Consider the following 21,945-nt stretch of genomic DNA (forward strand, 5'->3'; position numbering starts at 1 on the left):
AATTGGCAAGCTCTGTGTATTTATAATAATTTTAAACCAGAGACTCTTACCAAGCTCAATAACAAAAAATTATTGCATCCTTACCACCTTTCTTCTAAAGAGTCCACTTAACTTTCACATTTTCCATCTCATGTTATTAATTTAGTCCTATGAGAGGTAGTTCTACAAATGGAGAAACTAAAGCACAGAGAGAAGACGTGATTTTTGACTGTTGATGCCCTGGCTGAGATGAAAATAGGGTTAATTCATATGTCAGTTAAATAAGATGTCACTATTCTCCTAGGTGCTGGGCTGCAAAATGATACGAGTCCCTCTTGTCAGGGAACTTTGGGGGTTGGGTAGGCTGACAAGTAGATGGTGGTTGAGGTGCAGTGCGCTAAGTGCGCCAATGGGTCACCCTGGGAGCAGAGAGGTGGGCCAGGGAACTCCACTGAAGGCCAGTGACTGATTCCTGAAGGAGCTGAGGCTTTAACTGAGACTTAAAGAATAAGTAGGAGTTACAGGTCAAAGAAAAAGTATGGACAAAGTCAAATATCCGGGAGCTTCTAACCCGTTGTTCTTTCCACTGAACCCCTTGCTAGGGAAAAATAAATTTGCAAAATAGACTTTTCCCATATTCATGTACTGAATATATTGAATACCATCTAGTCAATCTATTTCCTTTTACAGATGAAGAATCTAAAACCTTGAGAATTGAGTAATACAGTACTGCTCTTCCATTCCGGGACTTTAGCTAGCCTGTGTTTGCCGTCTCCTTTTGCCAGCCGGAGGGATGCTCCTGAAACCGGAGTTCCTTCTCATGCTGTTGGCATCGTCCTTGAGGGTTGCTCTGAGCTTCACACCACCTCTGTGTTTTTGTGCCTTTAGCAGTTTCACAACCAAAGACGAGCTGGGAAAGGCAGCACCTCAGCTACTGACTCCTGGGCTGATGGGAGAATCTTCAGAATCCTTCAGTGCCCCAGAAGACGAAGGCCGTAGGGAGTACCAGGCCAATGACTCGGACTCTGATGGGCCTATCTTGTACACCGATGATGACGATGATGAAGAGGATGAGGACGAGGACGGCAGTGGAGAAAGTAAGACTCTTTTCAAGAGGTAGGGAGGAAAGTGGGTGGTGGACAGAAGCAGCTATGTTTTATAAAGAACGAAGGCCTCATCAGGAACCAGACCTCTGATGTTTTCTTTCCTCTCATCTCCCTTTCTCAAATTAGAAATCTGTATATTCTAAGATTTAGCTTTTGATGGCAGGTGTTTCTGGAAGATGATGCCACGGGGGGTGGGGAGGGGTCAGGCCCTCGACTGAGGCAGGTATGCATATGTGTATATGTAAGAGAGCCAAAGCTTTCTAATGACAGAGGCCTTTCTCAGATTGATCACAAGATGGCCCTTCCGCCCTGGGACCTTTCTTTTTTTTTTTCTGCTTTATCTCCCCAAACCCCCCCTGTACACAGTTGTATATCTTAGTTGCACGTCCTTCTAGTTGTGGGATGCTCTTGAATAAAGAGCATCAATGCAGGACTCACTGGATTACTCATTGGAGGTGTTTGAGAGTTTCACTCAGTTTCATACTGGGGTTTAAAGAGAGGGGAGAGAGGAATGAGTCAAAAATAACAAATAGTTTTTAAAAATTGAAAGTACTCATCTACCATGAGTAGGATAGTATGCCTTCTAAGAAGGAATGATAGTGAGGTGGATAAAGCCAGCCATTTCTAGTGTGGGGAACTGGAAACTGCTATTTTTTTAAAAACTTCTGAGCAGGATGACTTGGGAGGGATTCGCTATGGAATTGAATTTATAGATTATGAAAAGTTAATGGTATATTAATGATTAAAGAGCAGTTTGTCAAATTCCTTCTAGTTTGTGCTGAACAACAACAAAAACCATTATCATCCATCGGGTGTCAACTATCCACTCTTGAGATATCAAGGATTCCTGGGTAATTGAGGATTAAAACGGTGATATCAAAGGTAGACTTCCGTCAGTGTGGTTTCTGAGGAGAAGGAAAGTCAAGGATTTACTATGCAGAATAATTAAAGGGGCTGAGTTTTTAAGACTTAAGAAAGAGAAGGCATTGTGCAATTTCCGGAATACGCCATCTCAAAAAGTAAACTTCAGATATCACTTTCCAAATGATGAGGTGATACTTGTAGGGTTTTTCATGGTGCCCCAACATTTCTCAGAACATTTTTAAAAATAGTTCTTCAGTTTTCCAAAATGAACTACATCCAACTCAAAAACTTTTTTTCCCTTAGGTTAATTAAAATTCCACTCCCGCATGTGGAATTCGGTCTGGAGAGGTCACATCGTCTTCACCACTCAAAGTCTAGTCTCCATCTGTCACCATACACAATATTACCTCAAAAAAAAAAGAATAGAAAATGAGATAAGCTAAAAAGGTATATTAAAATATTATTGATAAGTTAGCTTCTTTGTAGCCAGGAAAGTTAAAGTATAATCAATTGTGGTTTTGGTATAAATAAAAGATTAGAACTTAAAAAAGAGGATTTGGTCTGGACTCTGTCTAAAGTCATGCCACAAGTAACCTGAGTGCATTCGCTAAAAGCCCCTTTCTCTGCGTTTCTGCCTTTCCCAATGCTCAGGTGCTTTGGCTAGCAAAATACGGCGAAGGGATACTCTTGCTATCAAACTTGGCAACAGACCATCCAAGAAAGAGTTAGAGGACAAAAACATCTTGCAGCGAACATCTGAAGAAGAGAGACAGGAAATCCGACAACAGATTGGAACCAAGCTGGTCAGGTAATTGCTGAAATTGTAGTTCAGCCCTGGCTGATTCATCCTTTTCTCCCTCCGGCAGTTTCCTGCCTAACGGAAATCATGGTGAATTCTTTGTGAAAGGGCGCGCCTGGCCTGTCTGATCTTTTAACAGTGGGTTCTGGATGGTGAACCACTCCAAGAACCTGCCCTCTGGTCCAGCTAGTCATTGGCTTTGAAGACACCAAACCCTGATCCAGGCGTTGACAAACTTTTTCTGTAAAGACCAGTTAGTGAATATTTTAGGCTTTGCTGCCCTGAAGGTCTCTGTTGCAGCTACTCAGCTGTGCTGTTGTAGCATGCGCGCAGCCATAGACCATACGTAAGCAACCAAGTGTGGCTGTGTTCCAGCAAAGCTTTATTCACCCAGACAGGCAGCAGGCCCGACACATGGACTCACCAGCGTTCTTGTGATTGCCATGAGGTTCTGCCCTTTGAGCTGCGAGACTCTGAACATGCTGGTTAGCTTCAGTGGCTAGCTCCATCCAGGTCAGGTAACCATAGCCCCCATATCTAGACTTCCCCCTTTCAGCTCCAAATAGATGATCATCTGACTTCTATTCCTGCCTCCAGTTTTTGTAGGATTTCTACTTTTGCCACTACTGACTTTGGAAGTCCACATAATTGGCAGTTTTAACAGAAGTGAATGCTGAAGTTCTCACTTTTCATTATCAGTTTAAGCATATTTAAGTATTACTTATTTTGCTGACTTCTCTCATTCTACATAAACAGCAGGGTGCATAAATTGAGAGAAGGGGACAATCTGGAATACCAGAGCAGGATTGGGAGGTGGGAGGAAATTTCTCTCCTTGCCGGGAAGTGGAAGACTTCTGTGACCGTGGTGAACCTCGGGGTTGGCAGGCGGAGGCTCAGCGGCCATCATCTGTTTTACAGACAGCGCCAAGCTGGGGCTTGTGAGAATTAAACAACGTGATACTTTGAAGGCACTCTAGTGCCTGGATCATAGCAAGCACTTCCTAAAATCAAATGTTTTTTTATTATTAATTTAAATAATTATTATATCTCTTAAATTAGTAGAATACTTTTAAAAATTAAACTCACTGTTGGCAATTTTGTGAGAAAGTGGGACACGTATACATCACTCTTATTCAGTATTTCTGAAGAACGGCTTAACAATATAAAAAAAGAATTGTAAATCAGTCTATTTCTTTACATGGTAATTCCATTTGAGAGACTATACAAGAAGGAAATAATTCAAGAGGTGAAAAACCCTATATTTTATGAAGATGTTTATTTTGAGGTCATTTACCGTAGTGACAAATTAAAACAAACCAAACGCTCAAGAACAGGGGACTGATGAAGAACGTTGTGAGAAGTTGACACCATGAAATAACCACAGAGAAGTGGTTTTCTGTTCCAACAAGATTTCTTGGAGAGGATGTAATCGTGCTTCTCTAGGGAGAGCCAGGGAAGGGTGGGTGGGTTTCGGGGTGGAACCGCAGGGGATTCCTTCATCCCAGGTTTAACCATCCAACAGAACAGCGCCCCTTCTGTCTGTTTTATATAAGGAGCACACCCCAACCCCCAAAAGTTTGTGAACCTCTCTAATTACACATGTAGACCGTATCTATAAAAATTTTATCAGAATAGGGTTTTGAGTGTTGTAAATATATAAATTTTGCAGAATTGTTTTTCTGTGAACGCAGCCCATCTAGTTGCTGTCATTCAAGTGTAAGTCATATTTGATTTGTAGGGAACTCCATGTGTAGCGAAAGAGACAGAATTATATATTGCATGATGAAATTATATATTGCATGTGAAAAGCACAAACATCTAAGTCAAGAGAACGAGGTATGAGTCCTGGCTGTAACATGCACTGGTATTTCATCTGAAGCAAATGAATTCATCTCTCATTTCCTCATTTGTAAAATGGGGACTGGCTGCCACCTTGCTGAATTCTTTTGAGGATTCAAGATAATGTAAGTTAAGCACCTAGCACAGTGCCTGGGACTTTAAAAGTAGGAACTAATGAGAGCTATGATAATTATCTTATCTTTATCATTATTTGTGTGATAAAGTGCCTTAGTAGATGTATAATCAGTGTATAACTGCTGTATGGGGCAAAGAACCACGAACCTTTAATTCTCACTTGCAGGACAGATCAAACTTTCAAGGTACTGTTATATCGTTTGTAAGATTTCAGTAGATGGAGGAGAGAAGGGCATTCCAGAAGGAGGAAACTCCATAAGCAGAAGAAGGATGATGTCTCTGGGGATGCTTTGGCACAGATATGTAGTACAGGATATGTGGGTCCGTGGATGGCACAAAATCTGGCCAGTGTAGATGTTCAGTGGGTTCTTTTACAGGCTCAATTATTTAAGTTAATTTCAAGGTAGCTCTAATGAAGGTTAAACATTAAAATTTTTAATAAGATATTCAAAATATCATTGATTTCACTCCTTCGTACTATTTCTGTCACAGCTATAGGCATTTAGAATTGATAGTTATAATATAATAGAATTATATTACGATTACCTTTCATGTATATTAGTTTAATTGGCACAAATTCAACCTACATCCAGAGGAAGTTTTTGTCTGTGATTAACAACAAACTGATAGTGTAAACAAAACCAAGAACAAAGTTGTAAGGAGTTATTAGGACATTCAGCTCTTTCATACAAATAGTTTGCTGCTGATCACAAGTGAGCCCGACTTTTCTTGAAAGCAGATGGGAAGGGCTATATGTCTCCAGACAATTTTATATATATTGTAAATCCGTTTGAGGCCATGAAAACAGTATTTCACTTAAAACTCTGTGCAATGTAGATTAAGCATCTCCTGAGTTGGTATGAACTCTTCAGCAGCAGCCTCTTTTAGATCCTAATGATCTATCTGTATATTAATTAGGGCAGAGGCTAAGCTGCTCTAACAGGAACCAAAAGGTAGCAGCGGTCCAGTGTGGTGGGGAGCTCTGCTCCGTGCAGTCAGCCGGGCACCCAAGTGCCTTCTGTCTTGTTCTTCCATCCCCATAGATATTCTCATCTACATGGTCCAAGTTGGCTCACACAACCGTGCTTAAGTTCTAATCTGTGGAAGAAGGAAAAAGAGAAGGGAACACACACCCAGTCATTTTGAGGGTAAAAAGCAGAAGTTACAAACACCACTGCTGCTCATATCCTATTTCAAGAACTCAGTCCTATAGCCACCCCTTGCTGCTAGGGGCAAGAAGTCCACGCAGGGGCTACAGCTAGAGTTCAGAGGGTTCTGTTTCCAAAGGGAAGAGAGGGGAGAATGGAGAGTGGGGAGTTGTGAGTTTTCTTAGCCACAGTCTCTAGTCTCCAAACTAACAGAAAGGAGATTTTTATTTTGTAGGTTTAGTAATGGATTTTTGTTTCTCAAAACAGGAAAAAATAGAGCTTTTGTTTTTGTTTTCTTTTGTATCTCCCAGTAAGGGGGCCTTGTTTGTAATCTGCAGTGTATCCTTTCTGTCATCATAGGAGACTTAGCCAGAGGCCCACAACAGAGGAATTAGAGCAGAGAAATATCCTAAAACGTGAGTATTCTGTACGATACAGTGATTCCTTCTGTACCCATTAAAAGGCTCCCTCTAGAGACAGCCCATTTATCAATAGGAAACCTTAATATATTTATTCACAAATAATTGAAATGACCCGTTTATATCACATCTTTATATAATTACTTATATAATTTAAAAAAATAATTTCTTGAAGTTTGTATTTCATTTCATGGCTCTAAGCCTAATATCCTCCAGACCAGAGTCATGGCTGCAACAGTTGTTTTTGAGAAAGATGACATATATTCCATATATCTTTTCACCCAAATATTAAATAGAAGAAAATGCTCTAGTCTGCTTGCAAATAAATGTCAAAGAAAAGGACAAAGAATCCACCAGGAAATAAATCAAACATTCCTCTATTATGAATAATAGTTCGTTGCCAGGTTTAACAGAGGACTCAATTTAAAACCATTATGGATTTTTCAACCCAATTCGTTTTCCTTTGTTATGATAACTCTGTTTCCTTCTTGAGTTATTTATAATTTCTCAGCACTGAAGGAGTTCTCCATTCATTTTCCTATTTTATTTTCCCATTCTCCCCTCTGTTTTCTCTCACTTTACTTTTTACTCACCAGTCCGGTAGTATTTGAGTTTGTTGTAGTTTACATGTTAAAGCTAAAAAAACAAATAGAACGGCAGCTCATTGTGCTGTAGTGTATAATGTAGTTACTAACCACAGAGAGTTAAGGAATGGATATTTTTAAATTGAGCCTAACTGCGGTTTTACATATTACTAACCCAGTTTCCAGAGAGCTTTTTATTCTATGAAATATCAAAGAGCAGGGCTGGGCAGGACTCCAGACAGTGCTACAATAGTAATGAGCCGCTGGTGTGCGGGAAATCTTTTTCAACAAGGCTTATAGGGTCGAGTTGGCCTGTCGGGATGGTCCCAGTCTCCAATGTGAGTTGTTTTCTTTCCTGAAGGAAAGAAAGATTTTAATAGCATATTTATACTACAGTTGCTATTACTAAGACAACCCAACAAAGAAGACTGAGCAGTGAGAGGAACTGCCAGTCTATGGGATTTTTTTTCCTTGGAATGTTTTTTTCTGGCTGTTTGTGAGTATAACTGGAATAGAACCCAAGAAAGGACTTAAGTGACCATAAGTGTGCACTAGAGCCAGTTTGGAGAGGGAAAAAGTCACGGCTAGAAAAGAAAAAAACTGCGTTTTAGCTTTCTGAGGAAAGATGAAAGCAACATTTAATTCTGACAACAAAACAAAACCAAAAATTCTCATGGCTTTTGATAATAGGATCCTGGAAAATAGTCGTTGAGTTAAAATTTTAGGTAAGCTTAAATGCAGACCATAAGCTCCTAAAACACAGAGGTTATTTCTTATTGGCTGCCTGATGCAATAGCTAGAAAAAAACGAAGAGCGAATTCTGGATAATTCCTCCCTGCTCCTGTGCGACAAACAGTGCCAAACCACGCTGGTGTTTGGTTTTTTGAGGAACTGTTTCACAGATCTAGAAATTTATCACACGTTGATCTTAAGTGTTGTGTTGGCTTTTATACCCCATTTTCCTGGAGATTCGGGAAAGAGTGAGACACCAAAGTCAACTTCAGATTTGACTTCAGCGCTTTCTTACTTCTTAGTTTGTCCAAGCATGCTTATTCTGGAAACAAAAGACATGTTTCCACTCTGGAGAAGCTGATAACTGGCTTATAATCTCCTGATATAATATTGTGCAGCCAAGGGAAGCAGAAAAGAGAACTGGTGGAGGTCATCCAGAATGTTCTGCTGAGCAGTCCCAGGGAACTGAACCGCATAGCTTACGAAACTATATTCAGCCCCTCATGGCCTCTGGATTCTTCCACTTAGATTGCTCTTGTTGGTTTGTTTCATTTCCAGCTTTTGCTCAAAAGCAATAGGATTGTCTATTTGAAGAGAAGTCTCTGTGTGACATGGTGTGGTTTTTAAGGACACTTATTTTAACTAGGTCATCCCTTCTTGACAGATTAGGGAACTAATTCACAGCATGAAACCTTCAGCAATTCTCAAATCCAAGCCTGTCACTGGTTTAATAAACAGGAGTCAGGTGGCAGTCAGTGCTGATAGCTTTAATTGGAGACCAAAGGAAAATTTTATTTCTTAGTATCATTCCCAGGGTCACACCTTAGTTACTTTCCTATTTTAGTGCATTTAGGGTTTTAAAATATGTATGTTATATTTAGTTATACATTTTAGAACCAGTTCCTTAAAAGTGTTAAAATAGAAAGCAAGTTGTGGTGCTTGAAAGATCAACTTTTGCTTCTCAGGAAAAGTGATGGATATGGAGCAACTTTTTCAGGGCAGAAATAAAAGATACGGATCCTCTCCTACTATTTAGCTGTGAGTGTAATTCCAACTATATCTTCTCTAAGAGAAAAATGTATTAAGCTATTGAGTTCTGCATATATTTTTCCCCAACACTTGATTATGAAATTTTTTAACCGTACTGAAAAGTTGGAAGAATTTTACCCCAAACAGCCGTATATCTACCATTTATATTGTACCCTTAACATCTTTATCACATTTTGATTTATCACATATCTATTCTTCCATTGATCCATCTTTTTTTTTTCTTTCAGTGCATTTCAAAGTAGGTTTAAATGTATTTTCATTTGTCAAAAACACCCATATAGAAAAAGGTAAAATAGCAAGATGAGAAGTAAACCCACAAAAAATGTTTGGCTTTGTTTTAACCCACTTTATTTGAATTGATGATCCAAGAATATAATACTCCAGCTGCTGGTATTTTGGTGCATTTTTTTCTTATCCTTTTAGCTCATCCACAGAATGCTCTGGGCAACGCTTGCCAGCCGGGCAGTTTTCCTGTAGTGCCCACCGCTGTTAAACCTCATGTGTATTGTTTGTGTGTTTATGGCACATGCTTCCTGTGGCTGCTCTGAAATATCCACCCCTCTGCTCCCATGAGAGTTCCTGAGGGCGGGATTTGTCACTTCCTTCATGACTATTCCTCCAGTCTGTTTAAAGCCACCAGAAGGTTTACACCCTACTTTATAATTAGCCCTCTAATAAGTCAGAAAAAAGAAGGAAACATTCAAAGACTCCGTAAATTTTGCAAAACTAAGCTTAAGGTTTCATCTTGGCTCTCTGTAAGATTTTATGGTGACTATTTAATAAGATTCAGAACAGTCTCCCTGGCTTCCCTCCGCCCCTCACCCTCTTTCTCGCACTTCTTTACAAACAGTGTGAAATGTGGGAAATGTAAGGAAATTAGTTCCCAATGTTCAAAAAACATCCCCCCAAATCCTGTGTATTTATCTCCCATAACAGCAGTTGGCTCTTCCTTTTTTAAACGTTGCTGGCGGTCACCTAGATGTGCATTATGCTCAGTAAGGCAAAATTAGCTAAAGTTCCCTTCAAGGAAATAACATTTTGTGTATTTCATGAAAATTGGAGCATTTCTTAGCATTGAATCATATTATATATCCAGTTTTTTGTCTTTAAAAAGTACCTTTAAAAATGTAGCATACGGGGCCTGGCCCGGTGACCTAGTGGTTAAGTGTGGAGCGCACCGCTTCAGCAGCCTGGGTTCGCTTCCCAGGTGTGGACCTACACCACTTGGCGGCGGCCATGCTGGGGCAGCACCCCACATACAAAATAGAGGAAGACTAGCCCAGATGTTAGCTCAGGGACAGTCTTCCTCAAGCAAAAAGAGGAAGTTTGGCCACAGATATTAGCTCAGGGCAAATCTTCCCCAGCAAAAAAAGGTAGCATAATCACCATATAAGAATTGACTAAAATGTTTTAAGGATTGTATTTTTCTTTTTATTAGTCATATCATTAAAGGCCTGACCTTGCAAAACCCTAGTTTGAATCCCATGGGCCATAGGTTTGGTGTTTGCATATTACATATAATTTACAATCTACATGCCTTATCCAGCTCATATAAGGTAATCATTTGACTCTAAGGATGTATTTTAAGGATATCAAAAGATATAATTTTTCAAAGCAATTAGAAAAAACCTACAGTATTTTCATAGGAAGAGATCTCTGTCCTCATTTTGTGGGACACTTGCAGGCACTTAGAGAAAGCGTCCTAACTAGTTGTTTCTCGTCTTGCAGAGTGATTTTAGTCTATGTTCACTCTTTGTCCAAATAGCCAGGCTGGTCATCCTCTTTCATGTGAATTAAAATTAATATTTCAGAAGAAGGTAGAAACTTTTCCCTGTCCAGGTAAGGAAGATTAATAGAGATTTAGCATGTTCGACTAACAAATACAGATGCTGCAGATATTGAATGCTGATATTTTATTTATGATAAAAATAATCTTTGTGGTAAAAAGTCTATTTGAATTTTAAAAATAAATACAATTATCTTTTCACAGAGGAGATTCTTGTTTCTCAACCTTTTGATCAGCCTTTATACAGTGTGATTTTCCTTCAATAGAATTCATATCAGCGCTTTCTAAAAGATTATCTTTCATAAGCATGGTACCCAAGGAGTAAAATCACTGCTCACTTATCAAACAAATGATGAGCTGCAGGAGACAACAGAGAGAAGTCCATCAAATAAGCAACCATTAAAACCTGGAGCGTGTTTATTTCTTTTAAAATTCTGGACATTTTCCCCTTAATCCCATCTCTTAGACAGCATTTGTTTAAGTTGGCCATTAAATTGTAGTACTTGGTGAAGCATTAGAGAAAGAAAAGGCTTTGGAAAGTCAAAAGTCCCAAGAAAATAAATCATCTCCATCAACAGTACACCATAACCCCATTCAGAACATTCTGGTGTGAAAAGAAAGTCCAAAGAAATGATTACGTTCTGCTGCTATGGAAACCAAAGCAGACAAATCAAGTATTTTGGTTGGATTTGAATGGAAATTAGCAACTCAGATATTCATCAGATGGTTCTAATTCATTCTTTTGATGTGTCTTAGATTTTCACATGAAGGCCAGATCCAGAAGTAAATTTTTATCTGAATTCTGATAGATGGCACTTATAAGCCCAGAAGATGAGCAGCAGTACAAGGCTTTCACCAGAGTCTGGGCACTCTTGTGGATTTTTCAGAATAGAACACGAAGTCAGGAAGCAAAAAGGTTTACAATTAGTAAATAAACCAGTCCCATAAGGAAAAAAATATATATGTGTAAATTAATGATTGATCTTTCTGCAAAATCTTTTCACAACTTTTTAAAGGTGTTGATGGAGTATATGGTCAGTATCTGTTAGAGTCAAGTAATTGTGACCTGATCTACTTTTCTGATTATAAAGTCGTTTATAGTAACTAAGTCTTCATGCCTTTCTCCCCATTAATAAACAGAAAAAAATGAGGAAGAGGAGCAAGAAGCAAAAATGGAACTCAAACGCAGACTCAGCAGAAAGGTGATGAAACTGAGACTGTTAATGAGCGTGTGTGTTTTGAGATATATTTCATTTTTTAAATGCAAATCATCTCTCCACATGTAGATCTGATATTTAGGAATAATTGTTCCTTTAATCTGCTAACTAATCATAGATCTTAAAATCAGCGTAATGCATTCAATATGAATTGTTTTGGGGTCACCCCATGGCCAAGTGGTTAAGTTTGCACACTCCGCTTTGGTGGCCCAGGGTTTTGCCGGTTTGGGTCCTGGGCGTGGACATGGCACCGTCCATTCAAGCCATGCTGAAGCAGCGTCCCACGTGCCACGACTAGAAGGACCCATAGCTAAAAATACACAACTATGTACTGGGGGGCTTTGGGGATGAAAAGGAAAAGTAAAATCTTAAAATATATATATATGAGTTGTTTTATATTTATAATAAATATAAATATTTATAATGTATTTATAATAAATGATCTGTTAATTTTGAAAAGTTAACAGTGGAAAGTGTTAAACTGCATTTAATGATTATAAAAATAACGTATAATCTTTGTGGAAATTTTTTTAAATGCGGAAAAGAAAAGAAAATTACAAAAAAGTCTTCCATTCAGGGATAACCCATTTCAATGTATGGTTTTAAAAAATGCTCACATTTTCCATGTAGTCTTGGAAATATTGAGTCAATATTTTGTTACTATGGCAGACTTGCCACTGCTCCATATCTGGGCTGCATGAGTAATTTATTAAGTGAACGTGATCATCCGGCCTGCCTGCCACAGTGCTCCCCAAATTGACAGGTGGCTCACCTCCAAAACTCAGACAGTTGTTTCCACCCATTTATGAAAATATAAATCTGATACTAGGGCCTTGCTTTTTTCTGTAAGTGTTAAAACCGTAATAGTCTTTGGAAAAATTAAGCACTGAAAGAGTTTATGTTTCATTATAAGTCATTGTTCAGTAATTCTTCAGATATACCTTTCACACCTGGAAACGGCAGGATGAGCAGTGCTGATCAGGCAGGGAGGGGTGTGACCTGACCCACATTTATCTGGGCTGGCTGGGGAGTCTGCAGCAAAGGCGTTCTAAGGCAGGTAGAATTCCAACTCTTCCCTTGGAAAAGTTATAGAGACAGTATTTTGAGAGTTTTTGTTTTTGTTTTTTAGGGAAAAAGATCCTTAATTCATCCCTTTTTTTCTCAAAGTCTCTGCATATCAAATAATGATCTAGCTGAAAAAGACTCTGTAAATTGAATTTCTAGCTATGGCTCTTGTAGCATTCAGTGGCTGTCAAGTTACCAGCTACAGATCAGCAACAGCCCCTCCTCACTGCTCCAGGCTCCCCCCTGCCGTGCTTATGATCTTTTCTCAGTCCGTTGGGCCTTCCAGGAGGCAGCAGAGCCTGCCCTGCCCTGCTGACCCCACTTGCCTCCACTATGCAGAGCTCCCTGCCGTCGGTGCAGGACAGCCCGTAACACTGATAGCTACCCCATGACTAGCACAGTCCTGAAAGGCAAGACTGGATGGAGAATTTCTGACCTGTGTGGCCATTGGTCCCTTGCCTTTTGGGCAGTCCCCAGAGGGAAGGGTTTCTCTACCTTCTTAACCCACTTGTCCTGGAGAGGCAGTAAGAAGCTGACAGTACAGACTGGACAGCAACTGAGAGTATAACAGAACCTCTTAGATTATTCTTTCCTTTTCCATAGTCCCCCAGGGCTTTAGGAAGACAGGAGGAGCTGCAGCGGCCGTATTCCAGCTCAAGTGGGCTCAGGATGCAGACCCAGACATTCTAAGAGTGCTTGAAGGCCTTGAATGTTTGAGCATTGACCTAGTTCAGCCTCAGGTTTTACTCAAGGGGAAACCAAGACCCAGGAAAAGAGATGTTTTTGACCATAAAAATATTTTTTTTGTGTGTGATAGTGCTTAATTTTTGCCCAAATTGAGCCTATGCAAATAAGGAACACCTCCAAAGAGGACCACTTAGACAGTGGATCGTCTGGCTGAATACAGAGGACATGTAAGAGAGAAGAGATACTGACAGTGGACCCTATGCGTAAAACAGAGGCCCAGGTCTGCCTGTCTGACGCACCTCCCCACTGAGAAAGCCCACAAAAACGTGAACCCCAGCAGCAGAGGGCAGGTGATGTCCACCTGGGAGCCAGGTTTCTTCAGTCCACCAGAACCATGGCTGTCTTATTCTTGGGCTTGAGAAAGGACCAAGAGAGGAAAGCAGATCCACACAGCGCTGGGAGATTAAATATAACTATCAACTTGAATTTGACCAAGACCACAGTTTGGAACCCAAGTCATTAGAAGTGTCTTAAAGGTTACAGCTGATTTAAGCAGTTAGGGCCCCACTGAAGTCAGCTCTCCAATGACTCCACCTCCTCATTCCTGCACATCAGCTCTTCTGGCTAAGGGTGAATATCACATGGGGGCCCGGGCCCCTAGTCTGTCACGGAAGACTGCCATAGGCACGCCCTTCCCTGCACCATTTCTTTGTCATAACTTTGTGCATTTCTGAATAGACAGGGTTAATAGAATAGGAACAGAGATTTTTATTCTTGTTTCTAAAAGTTTCAGGGCTTTTGTCTTGATAATTCAATCCCCAAACCAGCTATCCTGTATCTGGATTACTATTGTGTCTGTGTCACTCCATGTTCCCTGTGGCAGGGATGACAGACACCTTTATCACAGCGCCAGGCAAGTTGGGGAAAAGAGTATAATGCAGATGGTTGCCAACGACTGTGACCTAACTAACAGTGCTGATTTTTATAGTCTCAAAAATTAGGGCACACTGCTCTCTAGTTCTCATTAGAAACTCCCAAGATGCTGATGCCTTTTTTTTTTTGGATATCTGAAAGTGACCTTATTTAACCATAACTTTGAAGTTCTCTATAGAAAACTTGCCACTGTGAGGCTGTAAATGGTTTACTGAACTCGTCCTTTTTTCTCTCTCCTCCTGCAGCTCAGCCTGAGACCCACCGTGGCAGAGCTACAAGCTCGAAGGATCCTGCGGTTTAATGAGTATGTTGAAGTCACTGATTCTCCCGACTATGATCGCCGGGCAGACAAGCCCTGGGCCAGGCTGACACCTGCAGACAAGGCAAGAACCCCAGTGGCCTTAGCTATGATTTTATTTATTTATGATTTTATTGCTTTTCTAAAAGCTCCAAAACCCACTTACCCACACTTAGTCATCCTTGAAGGTTAGATATTATCAAATATCCCACAATTTTCTGCCTTTGATTATTTATGCCGCTTGAGTGATATATTTAGACTTTCAACTAAGTCTCGGGAAAAACTAGTTCTTAGTTCCATGGAACCTGCCTACATTCAAACCTGAGTGGGGCAGGCTTTCCCACAGCCGTGATTTATCCTTACTCTTAGAAAATATAACTTGCACAGGTTATCATTTTAAAAGGATGTATTAACAGTGGAGAAGATATTGATCTATATCAAGGCTGGCACACTTTTTCTATAAACGGCCAGAGAGTAAATATTTTATTTTTATTTATTTATTTATTTTTGAGGAACAGCTAACATCTGCTGCCAATCCTCCTGTTTTGCTGAGGAAGGCTGACCCTGAGCTCACATCTGGGCCCATCTTCCTCTGCTTTCTATGTGGGATGCCTGCCACAGCATGGCTTGCCAAGTGATGCCATGTCCACACCCGGGATCTGAACCAGGAACTCTGGGCTGCCGAAGTGAAACGTGCACACTTAATCGCTGCGCCACCGGGCCGACCCCCAGAAAGTAAATATTTTAGACTTTGAGGGCCACACGGTCTTTGTTGCAATGGCTCAGCTGTGCCATTATAGCATGAAAGCAGCTGTAGACAGTAGGTCAGTGAGTGGATGGATGGAGGTTCCAGTAAAACATTATTTACAATCCGGATGGTGGGCCGGATATGGCCTGCGGGCAGTGGTTTCCCAACCCCTACTGTATACCATGGCTCACGGCTCAGAAAAACTGAAATATATAGAGGGCTCCATCATGGAGAAAGACTTATTTTATGAGTACTATGACTCCATAGCCAAAAGTTTTGCCAACCATTTGTTTTCAAATTCTCCACTGTAGGATTTTCTTAATATCCCAAATAATATTTCTAATTTTTGTCTCTAAGCAAAATTTGGTATTTAATAAACTCATACCATACGCAGTCTTAATGCTAAAACTAGGTATTTAATTTCACTCTGTGATGATGCTTTTTAGTAGGAAGTTTCATTCTGTAAAGTACCTACTATGTGTCAAGCACATATTGGAGATAGAGATTCAGAATGTGCCCAAAAGGAGGCGGCTTCCCCAAGGCTGGTGAGAGCACTCAGGTTAAGGGCAGCCATGAGGGGATGAAGAAGGCTGATACTCAGGTACCTGTATCAATCTCACCGTCAATCAACGTCGTGTTCTTGAAGGAAATGTCAAGTTTACGGGTTACCAAGAATTGCCTGTAAACTACTTGATGTGATTTCTTGCCCTCATGCCTGCAGCTCCCTGTGTAGAGTCCAGCCCCTGCCGTTCCCTGGGTTAGCAAGAGGAGGAGTGCCTGCCTTGAGGGCCCTGTGGTCTGGTCAGAGGAGACAGTCATGTACACAAATGCAGCGAGTGACACAGTGGATGGAGATGGAGGATTCTGAGGCAAGCCCTCCCAGCCTTGAGGTCATCTCATTAAGTCTGGTGTGGCCCGCAGAAGCAGCGTGCGCCCAGCACTGCCCACCCGTCATGCCCAGGTCTCCAGTAACTAGTCATGGGGTGTGAAATACATGACTTCCTCTGGGAGCCCTCTCACACTGGTGTGAAACACAGCTATGACCGTTGAGTGTATTTCATCCTAGTCACAGCCCTTGACCAGCAGCCTCTGCCTTCCCTGTTCTACCTCACCATTAGTTGTGAGTGGTTTCCACTGCTTTATCGCCATTCCTTCCGGCTCTCTCTCCTCACCGTTCAGCAGCGGTGGACTTGACTTGCCACCCCACATGGTGTCTGACGCCCCACAGAGAAACACAAGGCCATAGGTCCGATGCAGCCTCTAGGATGAGTGTTAACGGTGGAGGACACTTCCTTCTCAACACCAGCCCCATCTCAGGTCTTGTCTTCCACATTCTTCGGGCATTTTTTTATTTTACTTTTTAGTTGTGAATATATCACGTATGGCAAAGATTGTATGAAACAAACGTACCATTTAGATAATAAAAAGAACACACCTGTTTAATTAATGCCTACCTCCCAGGTTAAGAACCTTACTAGGGTGTTACTAGTACCTGAACAGGCCCCTGCGTGCTCCTCCTCAGGTGCATTCCCCTCCCTTCTGTAAGGAAGAGCCACCACCCTGACTTTGGTGTTAATCATTCCCTTTCTTTTTTTGTGGTAGTAGTTTAACCACCTTCATATAAATCCTAAACAATACATATGTATTTCTTGGTTTTGTCATTTTGCAGTCTATGTTATGGGGATCATACAGTGTTCTCCTGCGTGGCGCATCATTCAGTCAACGCCAAAGAATCTGGGTTGATGCACTAGGCGATAGTTCATTCTTTTTCACTGAAATATAAAATTTTGTTGTATGTATAAGTCACAAAGTAATCATTCATTCAGTTGTTGATGATTATTTAGTTGTTTTCCAGCTTCTAGGTTTACAAGCAATATTCTGTGAAGATTCCTGTACTATCTTCAGGTTCACCCATCCAAGACTTTTTCTAGTATATATTCCTTGTGATGGGGTTGCTGGGTCCTGGAGTGGATGCGTGTTCAACTGTACTAGCAATGTCGTCTGCCTTTTAAAGTCATTGGTCCACTTTATCCTCCCACTGGCTGAGGCTGACACTTCCCCTGGTCACGTATCCTTGACAATGTTGGACAGTCAGCCTTTTTTGTTTTTCTTTTCTTTGCTTGACAACTTAGTAGTTGTGAGGTAACATCTCGTTGTGGTTTTACTCTGCCTGTCACTGATTATTAATGAGATCGAACATATTTTCATGCCTGTTGGGCGTTTTGTTCCCCTTTCATTCAGTGCCTATTTTTGGCCTGTTTTCTTTTGGTGTGTCAAATTCTTGTTGATTCATAGGAGCTCTTCATATATTCTGGTTTTATATATTACAGATACATATGTATCTTCTCCGAATTTATGATATTTCATTCTCTTTATGGCATCTTTTGACAAAAAGAGATTCTTAAATTTAATACTATGAATTTACCAGCTTTTTTCTTTATGGTTTGTGATTTTGTTTCCTTGAAAAGAGTTCTTCCGATACCAAAATCACAAATGTATTCTCCTATACTATTTTCTAAAACATTTATACTTTTGCTTTTCACATTTAAGTGCTCAGTTTACCTAGAATAGATATTTTTAAAAGGTGTAAGATATGCTTTTAGCTTTGTTGATTATCTCCAGTATATGTTTGTTTTCTGTGTTGTTTTTTGTTCTATCTTCTTTCTCCCAATTTTTTTGACTTAATTTGGCTGTTCTTTTCTAACTTAAGATGGACTCTCTAAATCATTAATTTTCATCCTTTTTTATTTTCTAATATAAGCACTGAGGGCTATCAATGACCCTGGATGTCAGTGGTTCTCCGCCTGGGCCACATGTTGCAATCACCAGGGAAGATTTAAGAATGCTGGTGGCTGGGTCTCACCACCAAAGATCCTGAGTTACTAGGACTGGAGTGTGTCCTTACGCATTGAATGTTTTAAGTATGTGGTCGGTAATTATAAATGTCCCTATAGACTTGAAAACAATGTGCGTTCTACAGTTTTGAGGTGTGGAGTTCTAATTATATCTGAAAGTTCAAGCTTGTTAGTCTCATTCAGATTTCTGTATTCTTACTCATTTTTTTTGTCTGCTTGATCTGTCCCGTACCAGAAGAGGGATATGTGAAATCTCCCACCACATTTATGGATTTTTTTTCCTTCTCTTTACAATTCTGTCAATTTTGCTTCATCAATTCTGAGATTGTGTCAATAGATGAATGTAAGTTTAATATAATTAAATTTTCCTGATGAAACCTTTATTATGAGACTCTATCTCGAGAAATGCTTTTTGTTGTAAAGCCTGTTTTATTCTTAGATTATCAAGGTGAGTTATTGTCGACCACCTTAGTACTGTGAATTCAGGCTACAAACCCATGTGAGTGCTGACTTATGGATGCAGATTCTCAGTGTAGATTTTATCCTCCCTCCCTCGCCCACTAAGCACCAGCATGAAATTTTATTTGCTGTCCTCTCGGGGTCGGAAATTCTAGTCCACTCTTACACTGAGGGTGTGCCATATGGGCCAACTTTATGGTGGGAGCATCATTTATTAGACATGCCACATTGGGCAGGCAAGTCTGTGGTCTTCAGTATCTCACCAGGCTATGAAAATGACTGCTGAAAGTCACCAGATTTAACATAACAAATACCCTCAAGGTCAAAGCCAGTTTGAATGCTCTGCTTACCTCATTTTTCTGGGCTTCATCTTAAAAAGTATTTTTTACTCTCTTACCAGCTGGTCAGTACATTTCAGATAATTTTTAAATGTTATGTTCAGCATTTTAGTTGTTTTTCAATTAGATTCAATTTAGTTGTCTTCAGGGTCAAGGCACATGGTGTGTCATTTTGCAAGAAAGAGTATACACATTTGTACAAGTTTTCTCCCATTCTCATAGGCTTTTAGTTGTGGACTTTTGGTCACTCACCTCTCACTTAGTGACTCCTTGTTGGCCCTGTTCAGTCACCACTTCTGAGCAATGAACCACCCCAAAACTTAGTGACTGAACACAACTATTTTGTTAGATCTGACAGATTTGAGAAGTCGGGGATTTAGTCTGAGCTCAGCTGGGCGATTCTTCTGCTCTTCGTGGGGTTGACTCAGGTCACTCAGTGTTACTCAGCTGACAGACGGGCTGCTCTGGAGGGTCTGAGACGGCTTCTCTTCATGCCTGGTGTCTTAGCAAAGATGGCTTCGAGGCTGGGCTCACCTGGGCCGTCCACAAAAGCACCTGCATGTGGCCTCTTCAGCATGGTTGCCTCAGACTTGTCAGACTTCTTACATGGAGACCAGCTTTCCCCGGGCAAGTGCCCCAAGAGAACCAGGTAGAAGCTGCATGGTCTTATCTGACCCAGCTTTAGAAGGCACCCAGCCGCCTTTCCGCCACATTCTGTTAGTTAACAGGCAGGTCATAAGGTCAGCCCAGATTCAAGGAGAGAGGAAGTAGCTCTGCCCCTCGAGGGGGGAGTGGCGAAGTCATATTGCAGAAGAACATGTGGGCTGGAGGTGTTATTGCCGCCATCTTTGGAAAATTCAGGTAGCCACATCTACCATTCCCAGCTCTGTTGTTACTCAAATGCTGAACTTTGGAAAGACAGGTAGCAGGTGGCCAGGTAAATGAGTAAAAATCAAAGCAGGTGCAAAGTGGTCAGGCAGTGAGAGTCTAAATGATTAACCACCCTCGTGTGGAAACTAAATTTTTCATACCCTAGAAATAGTCCTTTCTACCTCTTGTCTCTTGTTGGAAGGTAAAGCTCGTCCATCTCTAGCTGTCACAGAGAGGATTTTTCTTTTTAATTTTGTGTTGAAGCAAAAATAGATTTTTGTGCTGGACTTCTCAGCAGCGGGGGAGACGTCCTCGGTCAGGTTTTCTTCTGCAGGGTCACTGTTCACGAGCGCTTTGAAGGCACGTGACTTTTGCATCTCCCCTGCAGATGGACCTTGAGCCCCAGAGCACAGCCAGAGACCCTCTCTCCTCACACATTAGGCTCCTTTTCTCTCTCTGACATTGTCGCTCCCATTTCTCCTGAGACTTTTGAAGGTGTAAAGGACAGCATTTTTAGAACTGGATTTGTACTGTAGTTTCTTTTTACCTCGGGGAAAAAAAGAATAATTTCCTCTAGAGAGAAAAAAAATGTGGCATACCTTTTAAAGATAGGAAATAGAAAAAAATGCAATAATTTAAAATGCAGTTTATGTATAGTGCATTATATATACACAAGTGACTTGTGTTCATTGGCAAAAATCAGAATATTCAAAAATACAAAAAGAAGGGGGCCAGCCCTGTGGCCGAGTAGTTAAGTTCCTACGCTCTGCTTCGGCGGCCGAGGGTTTCACCAGTTCAGATACTGGGCGTGGACCTAGCACCACTCATCAGGCCACGCTGAGGTGGCATCCCACATAGCAGAGCCAGAAGGACCTACAACTAGAATATACAACTATGTACTGGGTGGCTTTGGGGAGAAGAAGAAGAAGAAAGAAAAAAAGAAACAATAGTTATAATACACATCAATGCATGATATTTTTAAGAATTTCTGAAAATATTGTTTTTTATCTAACACTGAAAAAAATAAAGTTATTCGTTTCTTCTAGATGTTAAAAGATGAGTATAATGAAATGTTACTATTGCCCAGAGATACTAAAACTATCAATGGTCTTAGTGTATATTTTATTTTAGAATGAAAATAACACATGCTGATCATCATTATTATACCAAGCATTTCTGAATTCCTGTTGCTTTTTCCCCTAAAGTAAAACATCATATATAATGACCAGATTAAAAATAATGTCTTTTATTTAATAAGTTAATTGGTATAAAAATCTGTAATTTAACTGTGTTAAAAAAAAAGTTAACTTTTGAACTGTGTATCCCATTTAAAGAAAAAAAAACTGTTGAAAGTAAGTATTTCTACCTCTGCTCTCAAAATAAACACTGAACCTCTTTCCAGCCTAAAGGAGCCATCCCTTCTCTCTCTTTTCTTAGTACAATTTTATTAGCCTCACTAAGATACCACTTTGCATTTTAAAAAATCTTTGAACTTCAAGTAAAGAAAAGAGATCAGTAGCCAATCAGTCAATAACCAGTCAATGCCCATTCTGCGAAAACACTGTGCTGGGTGCAGTGGGGAATCTCATAAATCTGGTAGTCTTGTTAAACTGCCCAAATTGGGAAAGAGAAGTGGTGGGAGAAATGCCCTATTAATTGTGAACTTGATTGAGCTTAATTCGCCTCTAAAATAAAAATTTCAATTTTAGACTGTGTGTGCTTGAGTAGAGCACTACAAACAGAAAGGCATACAGTAAGCTCTAGATAGCTTATATCTATATCTGTGCTGAAGTAGATCAATGAGCCCTAAGATGAGCGGTAGAGAGAGAAGGCCCTGAAGGTGGCCTGCAGACCAAGGCTCAGGTGGCTGTTGCTGTGTCCCTGGGGTAGACTGCGGAAGCTCCGTGGTAGAGAAGGGAGGGCAGGCTTTGAAGAGGTGGGCACATAACGGTTTTGATTCCTGACTTGGCCACTTGGTAGATGTTTGACGTTGGCCAAGTCATTTAACTTAGGTTTCTTCGCTAGTATAGTAGA

The 21,945-nt window shown here is 40.5% G+C and overlaps 1 protein-coding gene across 10 annotated transcripts in view; it reads left to right on the forward strand.

Moving 5' to 3' along the window:
- Nucleotides 1–21,945, forward strand: part of PHACTR2 (phosphatase and actin regulator 2) — a 247,941-nt gene that overhangs the window by 204,719 nt on the left and 21,277 nt on the right. For 5 of the 10 annotated variants that reach the window (XM_044768846.2, XM_070506557.1, XM_044768863.2 and 2 more), the window contains 5 exons: nucleotides 868–1,076; nucleotides 2,601–2,757; nucleotides 6,231–6,286; nucleotides 11,582–11,643; nucleotides 14,589–14,726. In XM_044768846.2, coding sequence (XP_044624781.2) covers nucleotides 868–1,076; nucleotides 2,601–2,757; nucleotides 6,231–6,286; nucleotides 11,582–11,643; nucleotides 14,589–14,726 — 622 coding nt within the window. The remainder of the gene's footprint in view (nucleotides 1–867; nucleotides 1,077–2,600; nucleotides 2,758–6,230; nucleotides 6,287–11,581; nucleotides 11,644–14,588; nucleotides 14,727–21,945) is intronic. The other 5 variants (XM_044768845.2, XM_070506560.1, XM_044768870.2 and 2 more) reach the window with 2 other exon arrangements.

The sequence above is a fragment of the Equus asinus genome, chromosome 1, assembly GCF_041296235.1.
Source record: "Equus asinus isolate D_3611 breed Donkey chromosome 1, EquAss-T2T_v2, whole genome shotgun sequence".
NCBI lineage: Eukaryota > Metazoa > Chordata > Mammalia > Perissodactyla > Equidae > Equus > Equus asinus.